General features: G+C 40.6%; 1 protein-coding gene across 3 annotated transcripts in view; it reads right to left on the minus strand.

The window, feature by feature from the left end:
* GADL1 (glutamate decarboxylase like 1) overlaps positions 1-6,323 on the minus strand; it is an 88,091-nt gene extending 81,768 nt beyond the window's left edge. Inside the window, exon 1 of one of the 3 annotated variants that reach the window (XM_074839245.1) lies at positions 6,166-6,323. In XM_074839245.1, the coding sequence (XP_074695346.1) occupies positions 6,166-6,172 (7 nt within the window). In that variant the 5' untranslated portion in view covers positions 6,173-6,323. Of the gene's footprint in view, positions 1-4,593; positions 4,657-6,165 lie in introns of those variants that run through there. The other 2 variants (XM_074839265.1, XM_074839274.1) reach the window with 2 other exon arrangements.
* Positions 6,324-19,979: the final 13,656 nt, after the last annotated feature.

Raw genomic sequence — 19,979 nt, forward strand, 5'->3', positions numbered from 1 at the left:
ATTCTGAAAGGGAAGGTTGAGAGGAGAGAGAAAAATCTGGAGAGGAGCCCCAGGGATGAATATCTGACAGGGAATGCAAGGTCCCCACTAGGAGAGAGGTTCTGCTTTCAGAGATGTTTCCAGAGTCTTGGGGGGGCACTTTACTAGTTGAATGCTCATGACATGTTGCGCCCATTTGCTGCGTGCCAGCACCTGCTATACACAACAGTACTAGGCAGGACATGCCCAAAAAAAAAAAAAAAAAAAAGGCAGACAAAAGTTAAAATTTTTATGTAGCCAAACCTCGGGAATTGATGTTAATATTTAATAACAACTCAATGCCCTAACCAAGTAACTGCAGGAATGACTCATGCTGTAACATTTCCAATTAGGAAGAAAGGCTGCGGAGAATCAGAATTCACCTTGATGCAAAACTGAGAAACAGCAGATGCCAACTATGAAATGGAAATCCCCACTCCCTGACCCCAGTGAGACTCTCTCAGCTCACGTGTTCTAATTTTTAACATCTGCCAACAGTATAGGAAGCATCTGAGAAACAAAATGGCTTTTATTTTAATTAGAAGTTGCACACCGATAATGAACATTTAATGAATATTCCTTTTTCTGTGGGAAAGTGAATATATTTACCACATCCAAGTCAATCACAGGCACTGTGCATGGGATAGCAAAGTTAACTTCAGGAGGCAGAGTTCAGACAGAAGTGACAAATATGTGTGACCCATATAGAATATAAAGAATCCCTGAGACTTCTCCGCTTCCCACTGGAAAAAAATGAAGTGAAAATACAATTGGGGTTTTTTTCCAAATGGAAGTCCTGCAACTTGATTCAAGAGAGTCCACGACAGCCTGTAATTTCATGCAAGAACTATTATTTTTAGTCATAGTAGAAAAACAATTTTTGACCCCAGTCTTTCAAAAATCAACTAAGAAAGCAGTAATTTACTAAAACTGAGTTTTCTGGGATTCAATGCAAGTTAAAAAGTGAAAATAGATGAAAAGTCTAAATTTCATTTTAGGAAGTTTTACCTCTATGCTCAAGTTACAGTCAAAAAAACTTTTTTCCTCTTTCTTAACACCATAAACACTTCAATATTTTCTGTTTCATATGAAGGATTTACAATTACTGCTCACTAATTGATGTCTCCAACATTGCTCTGAGATATGCCCTTATGTACTAACACGGGGAAGCTAGTGCATAGTAAATCAGGATGTAACTTTCCAGCCCACTAGGTCCTCTGAAGTAGTTCCTATGTAGACAGTCATAATTTATTAGCATATTATGTATAGCAAAGTAGTTCAATTCACTTTCAAAATGGAGCAAGCTGCCTTGCGCAGACTATTATAACATTGCTGGTCAGATCAGCGGAGACCAGTCACACAGACGAGGGACCCAGCAGGGCCCCGAACCCGTCACTTCAGATGGTGCCTGCCTTGATTTTCCTATGTGGTTTTGGGAAACCATTCCTGAGCTGCAAGAGGCCAAGCTGTTGGGTGACAATACACATTGGCAAGTACCAGCAGAAAACACTGGCAGACCTCTTATTTGGGGGGCTTTTTTGACCATGCCAAAACATTAACCAGTCATTTGAGATCAGCATCAGCACTGCAACCAAATAGCAGGTACATACAGCATTTGTTGTTTGCTCTTTCCCCTTCGGGCAGGTGTAACAGCTTTTTAGCATGATATACTGGCCCCAGAGGGGGCTCAATAATCCCTGAACAATGGAGTAGGTCTGCTTGAGAAAAATTAGTTTAAGCAGCTCAATGGGACACAAGCTGTCCTGCAGCGTAACTAGCGGAGGGAAGCCAAGCCGCTTATGAGACAACCTTTCTGGTTGAAACCCTGACATTTGCCAATGGCTAAGATCATATTTATGAGGCTTTTCAGCTTACATAAGGTGAAACGTGACAAAGGGCAGAGACATCCAAGCTTCAGAACCAAAACCTCTTCTGAATTATCTAGATTTAACCAGCTACTTTGTAGAGTTATTACTACTTCGCTAAGAAAAGACCGTGGTCTCTAAGAACCAGTCCTCCTCATATATATGGCACTGAAAAACCTCTGGTCCCATGACTTTTCTTTAAGGACACCTCCCTTTGCTGACACTTGACAAGTTTTTCATTTAAAAAAAAAATATTAAGATCACATATACTCAAGAAACAGTAATAGAAATGGACATACATACATTTGAACCAGGTCAAAGTCACCTTTTATTACCCTTAGACTTGCCCTGACAATAATCATCAACAGAAACAATCTCCATTGACACGCCACAAAGCAACAACAAATTGGTCTTTTAAATTTATTATTCCCCCATTGCACATGTATAAACCCCATTAATGTTAAGATAACTTCCATGCACAGATGGGAGAATAAAAAAAGGGAGGAAGTGGCCCCAATTTAGTCCTGTCCTGCTGAGTATCCTTGAGGTATCAATGCTTTACAACTACCTTCCCAACAGCCACTACAGTTTGTGACATAAGACAAAGCAAAAAGGCCATAAGAAATTTAACTTTTGATTTTTGCAAAGCCTGACGAGGTAGTTTCTGTAAACATCTGGGATGAGCATTAGGCCTGACTATCCCAAATCTGACTGTGCGGGGCAGGGAAGGTCAGAGAAATACAAAGACATATATTTCAATGTGTCCACTTTTTTTGTCTTGAACATGTAATAAATGCTTATGGAAATACAAATGGTTTTTAATGAAACAGGCTGCTTAAAATAATCAAGGGCAGGGAAATCAAGGCACATGAAATCTAAACTGTTTAACAGGCAATAATAGCTGAATCAGTATGCAATAAGCTCTCTCAATGCATTAAAAAGCGACAATTCTTTGTTGCATAAGTGACAGCTTAAAAGATGCCTTAATCAAGAAAGAAAAATTATTTATTGAACTTCTCAAATGTCAAATTAAGCTTCTTCACTAAACGTTCATTAACTGCCAAGAAAATTCTTATTCATTTTGAAGTACAGTGAATGCACTCACACAGAATGGCTTTATTTAGCGCAAACATCTTTTCTTGCAAACCTATGTCTCCCCTCCTCTGACGAAGTGATATTAGCAAAGTTCCTAGTATCTTTTTTATCAGATTAGATTTTAAGACACAGGAGAGATCCTATCCCTCTGCTCTGACCAAAATACTAACCCGAGTGTCACATTACCAGAGCTTTAAAGTCACCCTAACTTTCAGTATGTTTTACCATGCTTCACATTACACCTGTTGAGATGGTAACACAGCAACATCTTACATGAAATAAACGTTTTCTGACTCATCTCCCCATCCTGCTGGAAGATGCAAACCATGTAACACCCCAAACATACCATATACACACTGAGCAGACAGCAATTCAGAAGTTAAAGAGCAGCATATTGCATAAGTGCCGGCTGCTCCCATCCTCTTATGATTTCCAGCTCCAACTCTGTTTGTTGTACTTGATGAGCTAGTAACTTGCTTGAGACTCTTCTTAATAGACTCAGCCGTTATGTCCCACAAGGATACACCTCTTTTTTTTTTTTTTTGGTCCAAATACAGAATTCTCTAGGCTTTCTCCATGCCAAAACAACCTTGGAAAGCTACCCTGATGCCAAATGACTGAAGGATATATGCAGTCAAGATCTGTTTCAGCAGCTAGGAGTACAAATCCACAACCTGGCCCCCTCTCATTAATGGAATTTTGCTATCTTTTGTGTTAGTGGAAGCATAGCCTAAAAAAGCCTTTTACTCATCCCTGCAGAGTCATTAAGGCTGACCTTGTGGACAGTGGTGATAACGCCTGAAGAAATTAAGCTCACTTAGCAACAAGCAAAATGAACCTTACAAGTGCTTGCTTTCAGATACATTAAGGGTCTTTAAAATTAAAAAAAAAAAAACACCAAAATGTGTCACACACACACACCCCCCACACACCCCCCCCCCCAAGAGTGCTCCCAATGCGTTCACCACAGCAGCTGGTGCAAGGGTAACTCTATGCACATCCAAGCCTTCATTTTGCCAGCTGCTTCAACTGTGCAAAGCAAACACAATGCTACTGCTGCAACAGGCAGGTGCCTTCAGTCCTTGTCTCCTAGATGTCTTCCCATATCATCTTAAAAGAAAAGAGCACATAAAACCAGTACTGAAAGGAGAACTGCACATATCAGCCCAAGAGATCTGATTTTAACTGTGGATTCACACTTGCTAGGAAAAAAAAAAAAAAGCAGCTTTCCACAGGGAACAAAGACCTTACCACCTCAAGAACTAAAGAGCCCCACTTCTTCAACAGCTCAAGATAACAGGAGCAAAATCTTCCTCCAGAACCCAAATCACCTGAATTCACAAATAAGGCAACAATCAATACTCACAGAAAAGGCTACAATGCAGCCCAACTTCCTTAACCATCCCACTCACGTGAAGTTCATTCATCAAACAGAACCTAGCAGAAAACCGCAAATCACCAAAGATAAAGGGAAGAGAGGACAGGGAGAATAAAAAAATTCCTCAGGAGAGATAAGGTACGCAGAAGTTACAGACGCTACTCATGAATAGGGTAGAGAGACTGGAAAACCTGCAGCAGCAAGGGGGGGGATCATATTATCACTAGACAGTCTTACCAGCACAAGCCAATGGTTTTAGAAGGAAATTAGACTTTTGGTAGTGTACTTCAGGCAATATTTGAACAAGAGCACTACTACTCAGCCGGAGGGAACACCAGGATCTCAGTCTTAGTGACCACTCGAAGCTTATCTTTGGTGTTGTCTTGGCAGAGGATATTAAGATAAGCTGCGTCAGAAGCAAATCACTTTTAGAGCTGCTGTCACTCACACAGTACTGCTCCTGCTACTCACACAGTACAGCCTTAAACTACTATGCACGCTAGAATGTATTTACTGCACATTAGAACTGTCATGTAACTTTACAAAGCTCATTCAATTTACATCAAATCAAGCAAAAGGGAGTCATCATTCTTAAAATATTAAGTTTCAGGAGTTTTCTTTCAAATATATTATTTTGTTTGGAGATTCTCCATCAATAGAGTGTTAATGACTTGGGTCACCCATGAATGCAAGACACTGAACTTCTGGGAGACAAGCTAGACTTTCCCAACCTGGGACTAAAATCTTTTTCACTGTCTCATTCATGCTTAGGGTAAAACTAAAAGAAACATACTAGGTCTCAAGCCTTTTTGACTGTTTCCATAACAGATTCCCAACTTGGGGTAAGTGGAGAAATTCTTATCAAGAATATTGATCTTGTGGGAGACAGAACAGGAATCTGCAAACACTTTCACTGTTTTCTGCCTTAGCAACCAGTTTCCACTCACAAGACCAAGGAATTCCTCATTTCTTAACGTTGCAAATAATGACATACCTGAAGCCTAGGTGTACCACAATTTAGTCTCTGGATTTTCTAAGCTTCTCCAGAAGTCCCATTATTGTATTAGGCATAGGTCTTTCACACTCCCAACTTTTATAAACATACGGTCAACTTTTCTTTTTTATTACACAATGATGCAAGGCCTTCCTGCTAATGCAGGTAAACAAGTTAACTTAATAATACATTTATAAAACAGGATTAACTTCTCCCTTCCTGAGACCTTCTGCTCCAAAACAAATCACTGTATTGCCACGCCTGCTTTATCTGGTGCCTGGAAAAAAAAATAACGAGCTAAAAGGCACCCGTCTTTAAAAATCATTTATTTCAACAGAAATACTGTGCTGCAATGCTTTTCTAACAAGCGATGCAAAGTCTACCTTATTAAGCCGTTCTGGCTAGGTTACTGCTGCACTTTAACGAAAGGAGGCTATAGATAGACACTTGACAGGCCACCTCCACAGCTTACAGGGGAAGTTTCCGAACCGGCGGGAGCCCCTCGCGAAGGCAGCCCTACCCCTCCCGCCCCTTGGCTGCCAGCCGCCCCTGCCTCCCGCCGCCGCCCCGAGGTCCCTCTCCTCCCGGGGCCCGGAGGTCGCCGTGGCGGGGAGCCCCCAGGAGCCCCCGGCCGGAGAGGACGGGCTAAAGCGCCCGGGGGGGGTCAGAGATGGCGGCGCTGCCCGCTACCCCGCCCGGCCCCGGGGGCGCCGCCCCGGCGGCCGCAGCCTGAGGCGCGGCGGGTGGGGGCCGCAGCCCCGCTGAGGCGGGCAGCAGAGGCGGGAAAAGGCGGCTCTGGGGCCGGCAGCGTTTACCCTCCATCTCGCCTTCGCGGTGGGAGCCGGGTGCGGACCGGAGGGGTGGGGGAGAGGCACTTCCCCGGCGTGGCCGTGGCCGCTCCCGCGCCGAGCCGAACCGAACCGTCCTGTGCCGAGCTGAGCCCGCAGCCTTCGCCCCGCACACCCGCAGCCGCCCGGCCGCTGCCTCCGGGCCGCCTATTAATACCCTCTGCGCCGCTGGCCCGCCGCCAGCCGCCTCCTCCGGCGGCGGGGGGGCGGGGGACGGGACGCGGCCGGGCGCACCGGAGGGGGGAGCCGCCCGCAGGCCCTCCCGGCCCGGCTGCCCCCGGAGCGTGAGGGGACCGGCGGCGGGGAGGCCGCGGTAAGTCAGGAGGGAGTTTTTAAAGCCCGGGCGCTGCCCTCACTCCGAAGTCAGGGGTTCGGTGCTGTCGCTCTTCGTGACAAGAGTTTGTTTCGGTGCCTCAAAACCCTTCGCGGGGATGAGGGACGGGGAGCGCGGGCAGGAGCCGGCTGCCGGCACGGCCCCGGCTCCTCAAGGCACCGCCGGGGATATTTTAAGGCCTCCGGGTGAGTTGTAGCTGACCTCCTTATTCCAGTTTATTCTAGGACACCAGCCCCATTCAACGCGACACAGGCCTTCTTAATTCTCATCCCTTTATTGCCGCGTAATTGCTACCTCTAAAAAAATAAACCAAAAAAAAGCGTGAACAAGCTTTCTTCTTGATAAAAGGTGTTAGTGCTGTTGTCACAGAGAAGTCTGAGAATGGCCAAAAATTAACCACCAAAGCCCTCAAAATATCATGTCTTCCATTAAAATTCGGGCCTGATTAAAGTTTGGCAAAGATTTTTGGAAGCTAGTGAAACATTCGGGTGTGAATTAAACATTTATTCAAATATAGTAGCCTAAATTTCCTTGGTTGTGAGGAAACAAGTGTAGCCCTTTTCTAGCTTCATCTGCAGACTCCTCGAAGTCATTAATAACTTCTACAACTTGCAGAAGGTGATTTTGTAGCTCAATAGATAGGCTATACTGCAAGAGATAAGTATTTGAACCTTGTTGTGGTAGATAAAAATGGTAGATATCACTAAATTAAAAGTTCGTAGTTGCCTGGGAACAAGAACATGGCCTGATTGCATTCATCATGGGTAAATGAAGGACAGCCCTAATCAAAACTATGTATTTCTGCTGCTTCAAAAGAGCTAATTTCCACAAACTGAGAAAAACAGTAAGGGGAACTGTCAAGGCAAAAACCACAACATTGGAAGAGGGGCTTTCTTAAAGACTCTATTAAATGGCCAAAAGACTTACGATTTCGCAATCACAGAAGGCAGTAACTTTCCCATAAAAGCTCAAAGGTGGCACTTAGAAATAAAATGGAAAACAAAGAGAAATTAGATAAATTACAGTTGCTATAAATTACAATATCAAAAATTGCTAAAGGAAGTTAATAGGCAAGAAAAAAATCTGTGGTTGTAAGAGCTGAAGACAAATGAGACATTTCAAGTGTGTTAGGAATAAAAAAACCCCAGTGGTGATACTGGCCCATCAGTAAATGTAGTTCATAAGTGGTTTTGTGCTGATGTGGAAAACGTAAATATGTTCAAGAAGTACTTCTGTGCTACAAAAGAAACAAGTAGGTGGATCTCAAGGGGATTATGAAGAACTGCTCCAGCCTGATAGTAATTAAGAAAGATAGGAATCATGACTAGTCTCCCATAAGCAAACTTAGATAACTTTTACTCCCAGTTCCAGAATAGATACTTGGGTTCTTTCACCTGGTTTAGTAAACTTTGGAATTCCAAATTTGAAATTCCAAAGGGTTGCTAGTGTTATACCAGTAGTCAAAAAAGGGCAATTGCAATGACAGCAAAATATGGGCCAACATCAGAACCCCAAATAATAATGGAAATAACAGATTTAATGTAAAAAGATTTCAAAGAAATGAATAGAAATAATTCCAGTCTTTTTTATGAAGACCAGGTCTAATCAAACTTCTCTAAATTCATTCTTTGATGAGATTGCTCATTTGGTTAAGTGCATATTGATGATTTAGACTTTCTTTAAGACAGTCTGAAAGAAAATGTAGTACCCCATGATATCATTAAAGCAGATGCTAAATTGACTAAGACTTTGCCTAAATGACTGATGACAAGGAGTAGCTGTCACTAAGGAACCTTCATCAGATGAATGTGTTTCTGTAAAAAGGGCGTCACATCTGAAAAATGACACAAAAAGAAGAGAAGTGGTAAAGGTAATAAGGACCAAGCAACCACATGAAGTAGTCTGAATTGAGTGGTAAATTGGGCCTTGTCAAACAAAATACATATACTGTAACTAAATTCCTGTAACAAGCTTGAAGGACTGTAGGTGCTGTGTACTGAGAGGGAGATGGCACTTGCTGAAAAAGATTTAGGGGTTGTAGTCACTAACTCATCATAAATGCTCGCTCTGACACTGTTAAGAGGAGGGATTATTCTGCATCGGGGGAGTAGGAAGTAGGGGAGATAGTTTTATCTCTGGATGTATCACTGATGAGACCAATCTTGTATACTATGTTCCTTCCCATGTTTTGAATAAAATGTTGAAAAATTGGAGAGGGGGCAGATTAAGAGCTGAAAATGTGATTTGAGAACTGAAGAAAAATGCTGCTAAGTGAGACTTAAAGAGCTCAATCTGTTTATCATATCAAAAAGATTGACTTGATTACAGCATATAAGTACCTCTATGGAGAAGAAAAATACTGAATTCTGAAGGGCTTTTTAATCTAGCAGAGAATGGCATAACAAGAAGCTGTGGTAGAAACTCAAGTCAGACAAATTCAAATGAAGCACACAATTTTTCTTCTTAAGGTGATAATACATCACTGGAACAAGCTAACAAAGGTACCAAGAAATTTTTAATGGTTTTATGTCCCCTGACTGGGACAAGATGTCTTTCTGGAAGATAGGTTTTAGCCAAATGCAAGTTACTGCCCTCAGTGCTTGTACGTGCGTGAAATTTAGTAACATAGGATACAGAGGAGATGAGATCATATGACTAAAGGGTCCTTTGTGTTCTTACTTCATTCTTTCTTGTTATACTAAGTAAATATAAGAAGGGGTGGCTACTGGTGAGCATCTGCTCAAGATTATATTCTTTGTCAACTGACTGCAGTCAGTCTCCATGAAAACATGCCTACCCTGAGTGTGTAGGATTTTAAATGATCACAATGCATGAGACATTATTGGCAAGCAGAGTATGAAATATCAAAAGACAATCAACATTAGTCACCTATTTTCATTTGTCAGTGCACTAAGCTGACAAGATTTCAGTTCATCTGGGTCACAAAGGAGCTCAGAAGAGCTTAAGGAGAAGCTGAAGGAAAGGGCAGAAGCATGAGTCCATTAAAAGCACCAGCCATCAGACTTAGGTAACGTGATAATTAAACTGCAAGCTTCGAAATGCTGGCAGACAAAACAGATGACTAATTCTATATGCAATATTACACTAGTAAATATACATCAGTTTTAAATATTTATGGACTTCTTGCCCAGCTTGTGCATAAATGAATCAAGTTACCTCACCTGAAGCTATGATCCCCCATAATGAGCTGTGGTATGCAGTGAAGACTAAAAGGTTTGACACTGACAAGTAATACCTACCTCTCTGAAAGCAGCCAGGACCACACAACTGAATTGTGTTGCACATAAACTATTGAGAACCGAATTTAAACATTCATGAACTAACATTCTTCTTAAATTGTTGTATTTGCCAGGATGTGAACTTGCATCTTCTCTCTTCTGCTTACAGAGTTGATATGGCAATGTTCATCTCGGTGCCCTTTCTGTTCTCATCACCTGTCCTCCTCCCTGAAGTTTGTTACATGAAGACGCAACCTTTTCAACAAGTGAGGAACCTCCTCTAAACTATGCAGAAAACCAGTGGCTCTAAACAAATAGTTAAAACAGTAGAATAACAATATATTCCTTACTGAAGGAAGAAAGAATAAAGTTGGAGAGGGAGGGTTCATTTTGGGGTTAGCATGTAAACTTTTTTTCAATTCTGCTACCCCAAAATTCAAAACAAGATTGCTTTACAAACAAGAAAACAATTTTATCTAAAAGACACTCAAAGATTTGGAACTACCTAATTTTGGTGTGTAAGCTCTTAACACCCTGTGAATGGTTCTGACTTCTAGAAATTATTTAGAAAAATGCCAGGCCCTTTAGATGGTCTTAAAGATGGAAGCTTTCAAAATTACCATATACTTTTGCAAATCTAACCTGTAAGATGCATAAAGTAGGGTCTCAGCTCTTTCTCTGTCTTTTCCCCAGGAGAAGTTGTGAGCTCCATTTTTAAAATTACAAAGAATTCCCAACTCCAAATGGAGTAAACAAAAGCTGCAGGATCCCTGCACTTGTGAAAATCAGATCCTGGGGAATTAATAATGGAAGTGTCATGGTTACCTCTATTGGTATCAACATCACCTATGGAACTCAAACATTAGTAGTCTGGTGCAGGTAACTGAGACAGGGAAGAAAAGCATTAAGAGGTTGAAGGGCATTCATTACCTTTTTCATGCCTAGAGGAATAATGTTGCTGTGCTACTGGAGGCCAACCAAAGGTGAAGGCTGATCATTCTATACAGTAAAACGAAGAAGTAGTTAGGCTCTCAAGTTGCAGCATCTGATGCCTTCAAAGGAACAATATTACATTAGCTGGTTGGCAAAACACATGGTTCAGAACGTCAAGGCTCAAAACAACAAAACATCAGTTAGGTGAGGCTCGGACCCTAAAGGCATCAGCAAAGAAAACAGCAGAAAGAATACTGACTTTCAGCAGCAAAATATGGCTACAGGACCCTTCCTGGAGGTTATATTCTGCGCATCAGAGGGGATCAAATGTCATTCCCTTGAGACACACATAGGCCACATCTTCTGGACAGCACATCGTCAGACATCGAAAGGTCTCTACATACTGTGAAGAGTCTAGGGGGAGGAAAGCACAGGGAGCAGTTCACAAACAGCAAAAGCATCTGCATCCTTGGGAGGCAGGACAAGGACCTGTCAAATACCAGAACTCACTGCTGTCCCTGCTGGTGGTGCCAGGGGCAGGATGAGCAGGAAACAGCAGCAGCCTAAAAGAGTCAGAAGCACTGAAAGGACATCCCACCACTCCACTGCAGGCCTGGGCTGGACATCCAGCTCAGGTCTGTGGCAACCTAATGTTGCTATCTTTATCCCTGCTTGCTGCTCAGATGGAAACTCACTCAAATTGCTGGTTTCATAGACCCAGCTTAGATACCCACGTTGTGTATTTAAATCTATTAAATCACGTCTATATTTTCTTGGAAAAAAAAAGTACGGTAATCCAAATAGGGCTATTTATAACACTTGAGCATGCAAACTTTCAAGACTGGCTTTTGTTGATTCAAGTCAATAATGATAATTTCAGATCTAACTGTTATTATTCCCATGTTTAATAAAAGAAGCCTAGCAACATACATTATTAAAGGTAGACTACCTAAGGTGCCTGATCTCAAAATTGTAATACTATTTTTATATAACTGATATGTCTTGTACATTCTCATTTAATCAATGTTGGCAAACCAGGTCATGTCATATCCCTTCTCTAATGCTGGTTTTGGTGGGAGGAAAAAGAATTTAAAACCTCATAGGAGGAAGAACCTTGCAGGACATGGGAATCAGCATATTGTTTCACCCATTATGTTTTAATAAAATATTTTCCTGGGGTAGATATGTGCTCTGGGAAAGATCCTCATGATAAAATAATGCTTAACAAATCTCATTACTCAGGTTTATGAAGTCGCTTGCCCCTTCTGTAATTCAGAGAGATTAAATCACTCCTGCAAATTAAAAATAGGACGATCAACCGATTAGAGCAGGACTTCTGTTTGCTATTTGAATCAGGCAGACAAAAGAGGGAGCAGAAGCAATAAGGAAATCAGTTCAAGAATTGTAACAAATAAATGAGGATATTTAAAATCTCAGACTCTAATTGTATCTCAAGATCTTATTGATTACAAAGAAAAATACTATACAAGCTTCATTCTTATGGTTTATAACATTACCAAAATCTTTTGATGGCCATATAATTCACATTTGCCTGTTATATTTTGTTCTAGATAGAGAAGCCTAGGGAAAAATGGCTAATAAAAGCAAGGTGTTTTCATCCTTATGTGTCTGTACTCGAAGTTTTTTAATAAACAAAAAGATACTAGAAGTGCATATAGCTTTTTCTTTCTTTTTTTTTTTTTTAATGCAAGAATCTTAACATTCTATTTTAAGCATAGAAAGAGAAAGGGGATCACAGAGGAGGGATAGAGAAAAATTAGAAAAACACCAGATACTGCTCTACTGCGGTCACTACAGCTAGTGTGGGCATGCATGAGCTATCTTTAAACTATCAAGCTTGGATATTGCTAAAGAAGTAGCAAAAGTAACACAATGCTCAAGGCAAGCTGCAGACTCTTCCTCAAGGCTGAGTATTTGGCACGTGGCTCACACGGAGCTACATGCTGCTGCATCCAGAGTGCTGTCCTGCACAGGGCTGTAACAGATGATCATATCTGCTGGCAGAACAGATCAAAGATCAGCCCTTGGTTTATCTTGGAAGTTAGGAGAGAAAACCCGTGTATGAACATTACAAAAGTTGAAGATACAATTAGTGAAAAGACAGGGTTTCACTCATCAGTCAGCTGCATCGAGTAGACTCTCCCACAATGGCTCTTTTCCTAAATATTTTATAGATACTTTTGAATCAGGCTTCACTAGATATTCTTGAGACAGTAAACTGAAGATCACAACAGTAGAGGTGATGAAGCAGAGAAGGGGCAAACTCTCCACTTTCACATTTTGTAGTGTCAGGAATCTTAAGAAAACCCAATATACCTGGTTTTCCACATAGAGTAGCTTGCATGTTTGTTCCCCACCTAAAAAAAAAAAAAAAAAAAAAATCTCTTGTCATTTTCCAAAAAAATAAAAACTAGCAAATTTTGAGCAGTCTAAGTATATGCCATCCTGAAATACCTTTGTGGCAAATGCTTTAGTTGCCACATTAGCAAGCCATAAAATAAAAGGCGTGGATATTGTTTCTAGTATCAGGATTTATGTCCTTTGTAACTTGCAGCCACCAGAAGTTAACATGAGTCCAAGAAATGCCCTCAGACAGGTCTAACACCATCCAATGCAGGGCATTGTGTGGTACCATCTGGAAGCAGATACAGATACTGCAGAGTGGAAGTGGAACACATCTACATTGTCTTCCAGAGCATGTAACCATGTTAAGTAAAGACGGCTAATGCCTGAGCTTCCTGTCTCTGTAAACTTCAGGAAAAGAATGAAGTTTATGTCAATTCAAGACAGATTTTATATGAATTCTTTCCTGTTGCAAAACAAGAGTCACAGACCACATAACATTCAGAAGAATGCAAAGCTGCAGGCAATTTCAGAACCATACTGAGCAATGTTATTTAGCAAAAAAGAAGTCTGTGGGTTCTGCAAATGAAATTACTCCAACACTCGCTTGCATAGCAAATGTAGAATTCGGTGTACAACCAAGGTACAGTAACCATCATGAAACTGCATTTGGGGACAAAAAAAGCTCCTTTGAGCCATCTTCATATCTGATGTGACCTTGTACAATTTCACTGTAGTGAGCACGATTTCTTGTATTTGTTCAAAGACCTGTTATGACTAAAGAAGTCTGAGGTAAAATGAAATTGCTGTATGCAGGGACTGTAATAGTTGATGTCATGGCTGGGATACAGAGACTAGGCATAGGCAAGAAGCAAACAGATGTCACCATCCCACACCCAGAACAAAGTATTTTTTTAATGGTAACACATTTTAAATAATGTAAATACCGCATGTAGATTAGAGAGATGGTTTCAGTTAAGTGGCTTATTATTTCTCTGTTTTCCAGAAGAAATGAAGCAGCAATAGGGAGAGGACTAACTTCTTCAGGATAGTATTAGCTCTATGAAACCAGAAGGCACTTCTGGCCTATGTCAGCTCTTCCATGCTAGCAGAGGCAGAAATCAAGTATGTCAGTGGCCCTTTTGTCTGTCTGTACACTGTTGGTTAAACAGCACAACTACACCAAACACTGTTGTTGTGATAACTGGAAGCAGTTTTAATATCTAGGTTCCCATGCAGAAAGTAAAGCAACCAGTTACTTCCAATGGACACACATTCAACTCCAATTCGAGTCTATCTTGATACACCTCATATAGCTTTCATAACACTGAGCTACATCTTTGGCTACCAAGAGGTAACCTATGCAACAAGCTGGCCTTGCAAATTCAAGCCTAAGACCAAGAAATGGAGATGATTGGGAGTTGGGCACAGTACAGTGCATATAAGTAATGTCTGCAGTCTTGGGGCTTTTTTGGTAGTTATTTCTCCATCAATTCTTTTCTAGTGAGGAAAAAGGTTAGTTTGTGACAAAGCATCTTTTCTGAGATCAAAGGAGATAAGCAAGAAATATAAGCACCTCTCAGGACAAGAATTATGCTAAGCAGCTCACTCCTCTTAGCATCCTCAGCTCTTACATAACTTTAAAAGTCCCTTTTGTTAGATTAAAGAAAACAGCTTGCATACAGACAATATAGTGAATAGAAAGGTCAATGCCAATGCGTTGCTGAAAGTTACCTCCTACACTCCTGAGAGAGCAAGGATCTGAACTCCTGTCTCCTGCATCCAGCATAGTGCCCTGCACATGGAGTACCTTTCACATTCTGAGGTTGAGAATGAGCCAGTGATTTAAAATTACTACACAGCAAAAAGAAGCGGAAGTCCCAGCCCCTAACTAGGAGAAAAACCTGTCCTTGTTGCTGAACACTGTAACCCCTGTTTCTGCTTCTTAAGGACTCAGAAGACCACTTCCTCCAAAGAAGACACCCATGAAAAGCACCAGCTGTTTCTGCTGATGGAGCTGAGGCAAAGCTAGGACAGGTCCACCTGAGGTAGACGCTGATATAACGTAAGATGTGGTACTTTAAGAGAATAGCACAACCTTTGTTCTGGAGTAGACTTCTGACATGGATACCTACAGACCTTATGCAATATGATCAGTATATTAATTTAAAAAGAAACTAAAGTTTCCAGTGTAGAAATGTGAGCATGTAAGCAAATGAGAGAATAGAAGAACTTTGAACAAGAGGGTCTTTTGACTGTTTTCAGCCAAGACATTTTAGACTCTTTGACAAAGATATTCACAACTGAATAGCTGGACTGGAGCCTCTGCGCTGCTATTTCTTTCACCGTCAAACACTTTGGGAACAATATTAGATACTAGGATTATGTGAACTGGTCTCTTGAAACAGTGATTCACACAGTATTTTTGAGATTTTTTTTTGGAAGAAAATTAGATAAAAACTCGTCAGCTGCAAACCAAAAGTTGCAACTTGAGGGAAATGGTTCCAAGTCCTGGATTTTTCAGTTAGGTAGACTCTTTCATGAGATGTGCTGGTATCGGGCTACCCAGGCAGGAAGAAGGATTCATTATTTCCAATAATACTTTTTTATTTAATTGTTCAGAACTGATTTTCTCCTGAGACATCCTCCATTCAAACTTTTAAGTTATTCTTTGTCAAGACTTCTTTTCTCTTTGGATTTCACAGGTAAAGAAATGCAGAGTGTGATTGCTCAGTCAACCACTTGTATTCAAAATAGTAGAGATGACAACACTGCATGGACTTCCGTACTTGACAACACAGAAGACTACAAATACAAAGACTTACTCTACAGGCATATCAGAAAGAATGGAGCCAAGTGAGTCACAAAATACAGGGCCTGCCTGCAGTGCAATGGAAAGAAATCAGCTTCCACCTTGTTTTAGAAAAGATGCTAGTACCATTTTACAACTGAACTGAACTATAGGGAACATCTGACTAGTATATAAACCTAAAATGTATAAATATACATACTGTTAAAAATTAAATAAAGAGAAAATGCATAATTTTAACACATTCTTTTAGTACCTACTTACATAGAGCAATACAGAGTGGTATATAACACATTTAAGGATAAAGATGCCATTAAATTATATAGTTCACAACCAACTGTGATCCATTAAAACCAGTTACATTCCCTCCTGAATCATAACCGTCTTCAAACATTTAATGTCAACAGCAACATAAAACCAAAATATGTAACTTTACATCATCTGTGTTGCATCCTGCACATAAGCAACCCATTTCTGTCTAGGCACAGTTTTAGTGTCAGTGTAGCTGTTCACACATAGAAAAACTACACAACCACTGAAATAGATTCTCTTACCACTGGTATTTAGAAGTGCTAAATCAGTAGCTCAAATCAGCATATTGTCTTTTAAAATAGGACTACTTTTATTGATTAAGTTCATTCTTCTTAATCATATAGCTATTTGATTCCTCTTCAAAGGTCAATCCCTATAGTTTAGACATTTTCAACAAAATTTCAATAATATGGTCCCCTAACATAAATTGGCCCACTGTAGCAAAATTAGGTATCTCAGATTACTTCCAGTTTTTCAAGATGACTCTTTAAGGCCATTTGCTTTTTATTGCAGTATTTGGCCATCAAAAGACAACACTGCTGTGTGCTTTCAATATGCCACACACTGCTACTGTTTTTGACCCTGCTCTGTAAATCCATTAATATATTCTTTAATCGTAGCCCCTTGTTACTCGGTTCATTTACAGTGGCAGAGTGGCAATAAGGACTTTTGTTCCATTCTGGATGCTTTGGTTTCTTTTCAGATGTCAAACAAATTCCTGAGTATTCTTAGTACTAGAATGAAGGTAATAATCACACCATTCGTTCATCAGGCAGAAACCTCTGTTGACAGCAAATGGGATTTTTTGCTTAACAATTCTAGCCCTGAGTATCTTTCACACTTTACTGTTCCCATTTTCTCAGAGGCAAGTCTTAAGAACTGATGTAGTAAGGGAACTTCAAGTATCCCAAGGAGTAGCCTCTTTTCTTTTTTCCTTTCCAAAGAAAATTAAAGTTTGTTGAAAAAAATACATAAGTGTCTGACCCAGCACAGACTCATTAGAAAAATCTCATATTTTTAATTTTGTTACTCTGAGGCTTTTTTCAGTATTCTATTTCTCACAACAATAAAAGTCAGACACTAATTAGTTTTATAATAAGGCAAGCTATCAAAAATTGAGAGAGCTAATTAGTATTTCTCCCTTACCAGTCGAAAAAAATCAATTCAATAAAAAGGTTACATCAAAATGGTAAATAACAGGACTGCATTCAGGGTGTTTCCAGAATCTACACAGCACTAAAAGGAATACGGAACTTTTGGTATATTAAGGCATTATAAACCCAATCTTTTCCACCTATTGGGAACTGTGCATGAGACTTTCAAAGCTTTGCAACTCAGAGTTGAGTTTGTCTGCTTGGAAAATGCCTGGTGATTTATGTGCTGAACTACCCGTTTCTGTCCAAGGACAACACAACGACTAATGGACTCTTTCACAGCCCCCTCTTTGTTGTGCCCTCCTCCAGAATGTTATGTACAACCCCTTGGTGTAAAGAATGGGCTGAAGTTTTCAGTTGATTTCTCTTTCACAGTGTCTACACATCTGCTTTCTTCTGTTTCGTTTAAAGGCTAGAAGCATATGGCTCTTAGTTGCCTTAAAACCCTGTAGGGTAATTTTAAGAGACATTGTCTGTGATAAAAAGTCTAAAAGTTAACCTAGTTTGACAGCAGTCCCACCTGGAGGGGTTTAATTTATAAAAGTGCATAGAAAAGGCCAGATTTTCTGTCTGATACTTGCTACTATAGACAACGGTGAAAAAGTAGACACATATGGTGGCAAAACAGGAAAGTAAACCAACAAGACTCCTGTGCTAGTCCCTAATGAGGCCCTTCTTCACCCTGCAGCAAGGTCTAACTGGAAAACAAACAAACATTAAAAAAAAGGTGGGCTTATTTTCAGAATTTTTTTTTTTACAAGATTTGATAAGATCTCTGTAATGGTGAGTGAATGGTCAACATAAGATGTGTCTGAGAGTCTCTGTACAGTGAATTTCTAGAGTGTTTCACTATCACTATATCCATAATTGATACTAACAGAGAACCTTATTAGCTGTCTCAAAAGGTAGAGGCCAGTAAGAAAACTGAATGGACATGGAGGATAAACAGCTCTCCAAATCATGATGCATCTTGCTCAGGCATCAAGGGCTAAGCTGGTCACCAGGTTTGGGGTCAAAATTTCTTTCAGAGCAGATTGGCAGGGAAGGCTTGGAAAGTTTTGGTCTCTCTCAATAGCATGAAGGATTGTTTACTTTGTAGGACCTTCTGGACTTCTTTAGGGGACAAATTCTCCTGATACTTTAGAGTCTGAACACACTGGTAATGGCCAATCTCTTCTGCTCTCTTCCTGTGGTATGCTTTTGTGGTTCTGCCCTTTGTATTATGGACTTTTATGTTACTACAAGTTTGGAGGAAGTGTTCTGTGGCTCCTGGGATGTACACAGAGTAGCATTTTGTTGACTTATCACTACTATTTATCACAGGGCTTCCTGCTACTGCAGAGGACTACATTTGATGGCTGAGGTGTTTCCTTCAAGATCCCTGTTCCATCTAGGTGGCCCTTCCAGTTTGTGCATTAGCCACGGGCAGCTCCCAGGAAGTGTGCTCCAAATCTGCCCTGCCTGGCCAGTGAAAAGAAAACTAAACAGTCTCCAGAGCCATCAACACAACATAAGCTCAATAGTGCTGTTAAAATAAACAATAAAAGCAGAGATTTCTCAGTCTGACTGCAGCTGCTGCTGCTGTTTCCACCATCTCCTTTCTCACCCCGGGGAATCAAACTTCGCACTGCAGATGTTTTCACAATACGTCCTCCCGCCTGGCTGCCTGATATATTAACACCAGACTCAAAACAACACAGGTTTTGCATCAGCACAGGTTTTCCATCTACCTCTTTCTCTAGCTGATTGTAATCCTTGGTCTGCAGATTTTAGTCCTTTCCCTCATGAAATTTGTCATCTTATTTTAGACATTTTTTCACCTGAAGCAACCTGCTGTCATTGCCACATGCACAATTCCAGAGCCAATAGTAAAGAGCAGTGCTGAGGACAAATACCGTAATCAATGTGTTACCTAGATCCTGCCCTGAACTTGTTTAGGAATTACAAGGAGAAATGCTGTGCCCATACGAGTCAAGAAAATGAATTACTATTAACTGTAACAGAGTCAGATTTTTCAGCCATGGTGACTAAAGCTCCAAGTAAAGCACTTTATACTGAAAGTTCCCTCTATGGTTACCGCCAGAGGACCTCAGTCAGTTAGCAAGGTATTTGGAGGAAAATATGAAGACAAAAGTAGATCCACATTTATACACTTGCTCACATGCACTCCTTCATCCATTCTCCTTCTCCAATCCATCAATATACCTGACCCACTTTCTAAATCCCTGTTGTTGCAGATGTTGCTGATGCAAAGCCTGTTTCAGCTTATTGGGAGGATACATTCATCAGAAAAATAATGCAGTGCAGCAGTGTCTTCTTCTGTCAGAAGCAGCTGGAATTATTGCTTACTTGGTCACCCGGAGGCATTCATAATTGGGAGGCAGGAGATATGTGTGCCAGGATAGGCTGTAAAAGACATTTTATGCCAAAAGCAGGTTGGGAATGTCATTGTAAGTACAGCAAATGGTTTCATTTATACCTTAATGAAGGCAATTTTCTTGGATTTCATTTTCACAGTTTGCATAGAAGCATTTGATCTGGTGCAATAAAGATTCAAGTAACATACATTTATGATGGCGCAGTACCAAAACCTGTTACTTCTGTCTGCAACAAATTCATAAGGAAAAAAATCTCCA

This window comes from Strix aluco, chromosome 1, assembly GCF_031877795.1.
Source record: "Strix aluco isolate bStrAlu1 chromosome 1, bStrAlu1.hap1, whole genome shotgun sequence".
In the NCBI taxonomy this organism is placed as follows: Eukaryota; Metazoa; Chordata; class Aves; order Strigiformes; family Strigidae; genus Strix; species Strix aluco.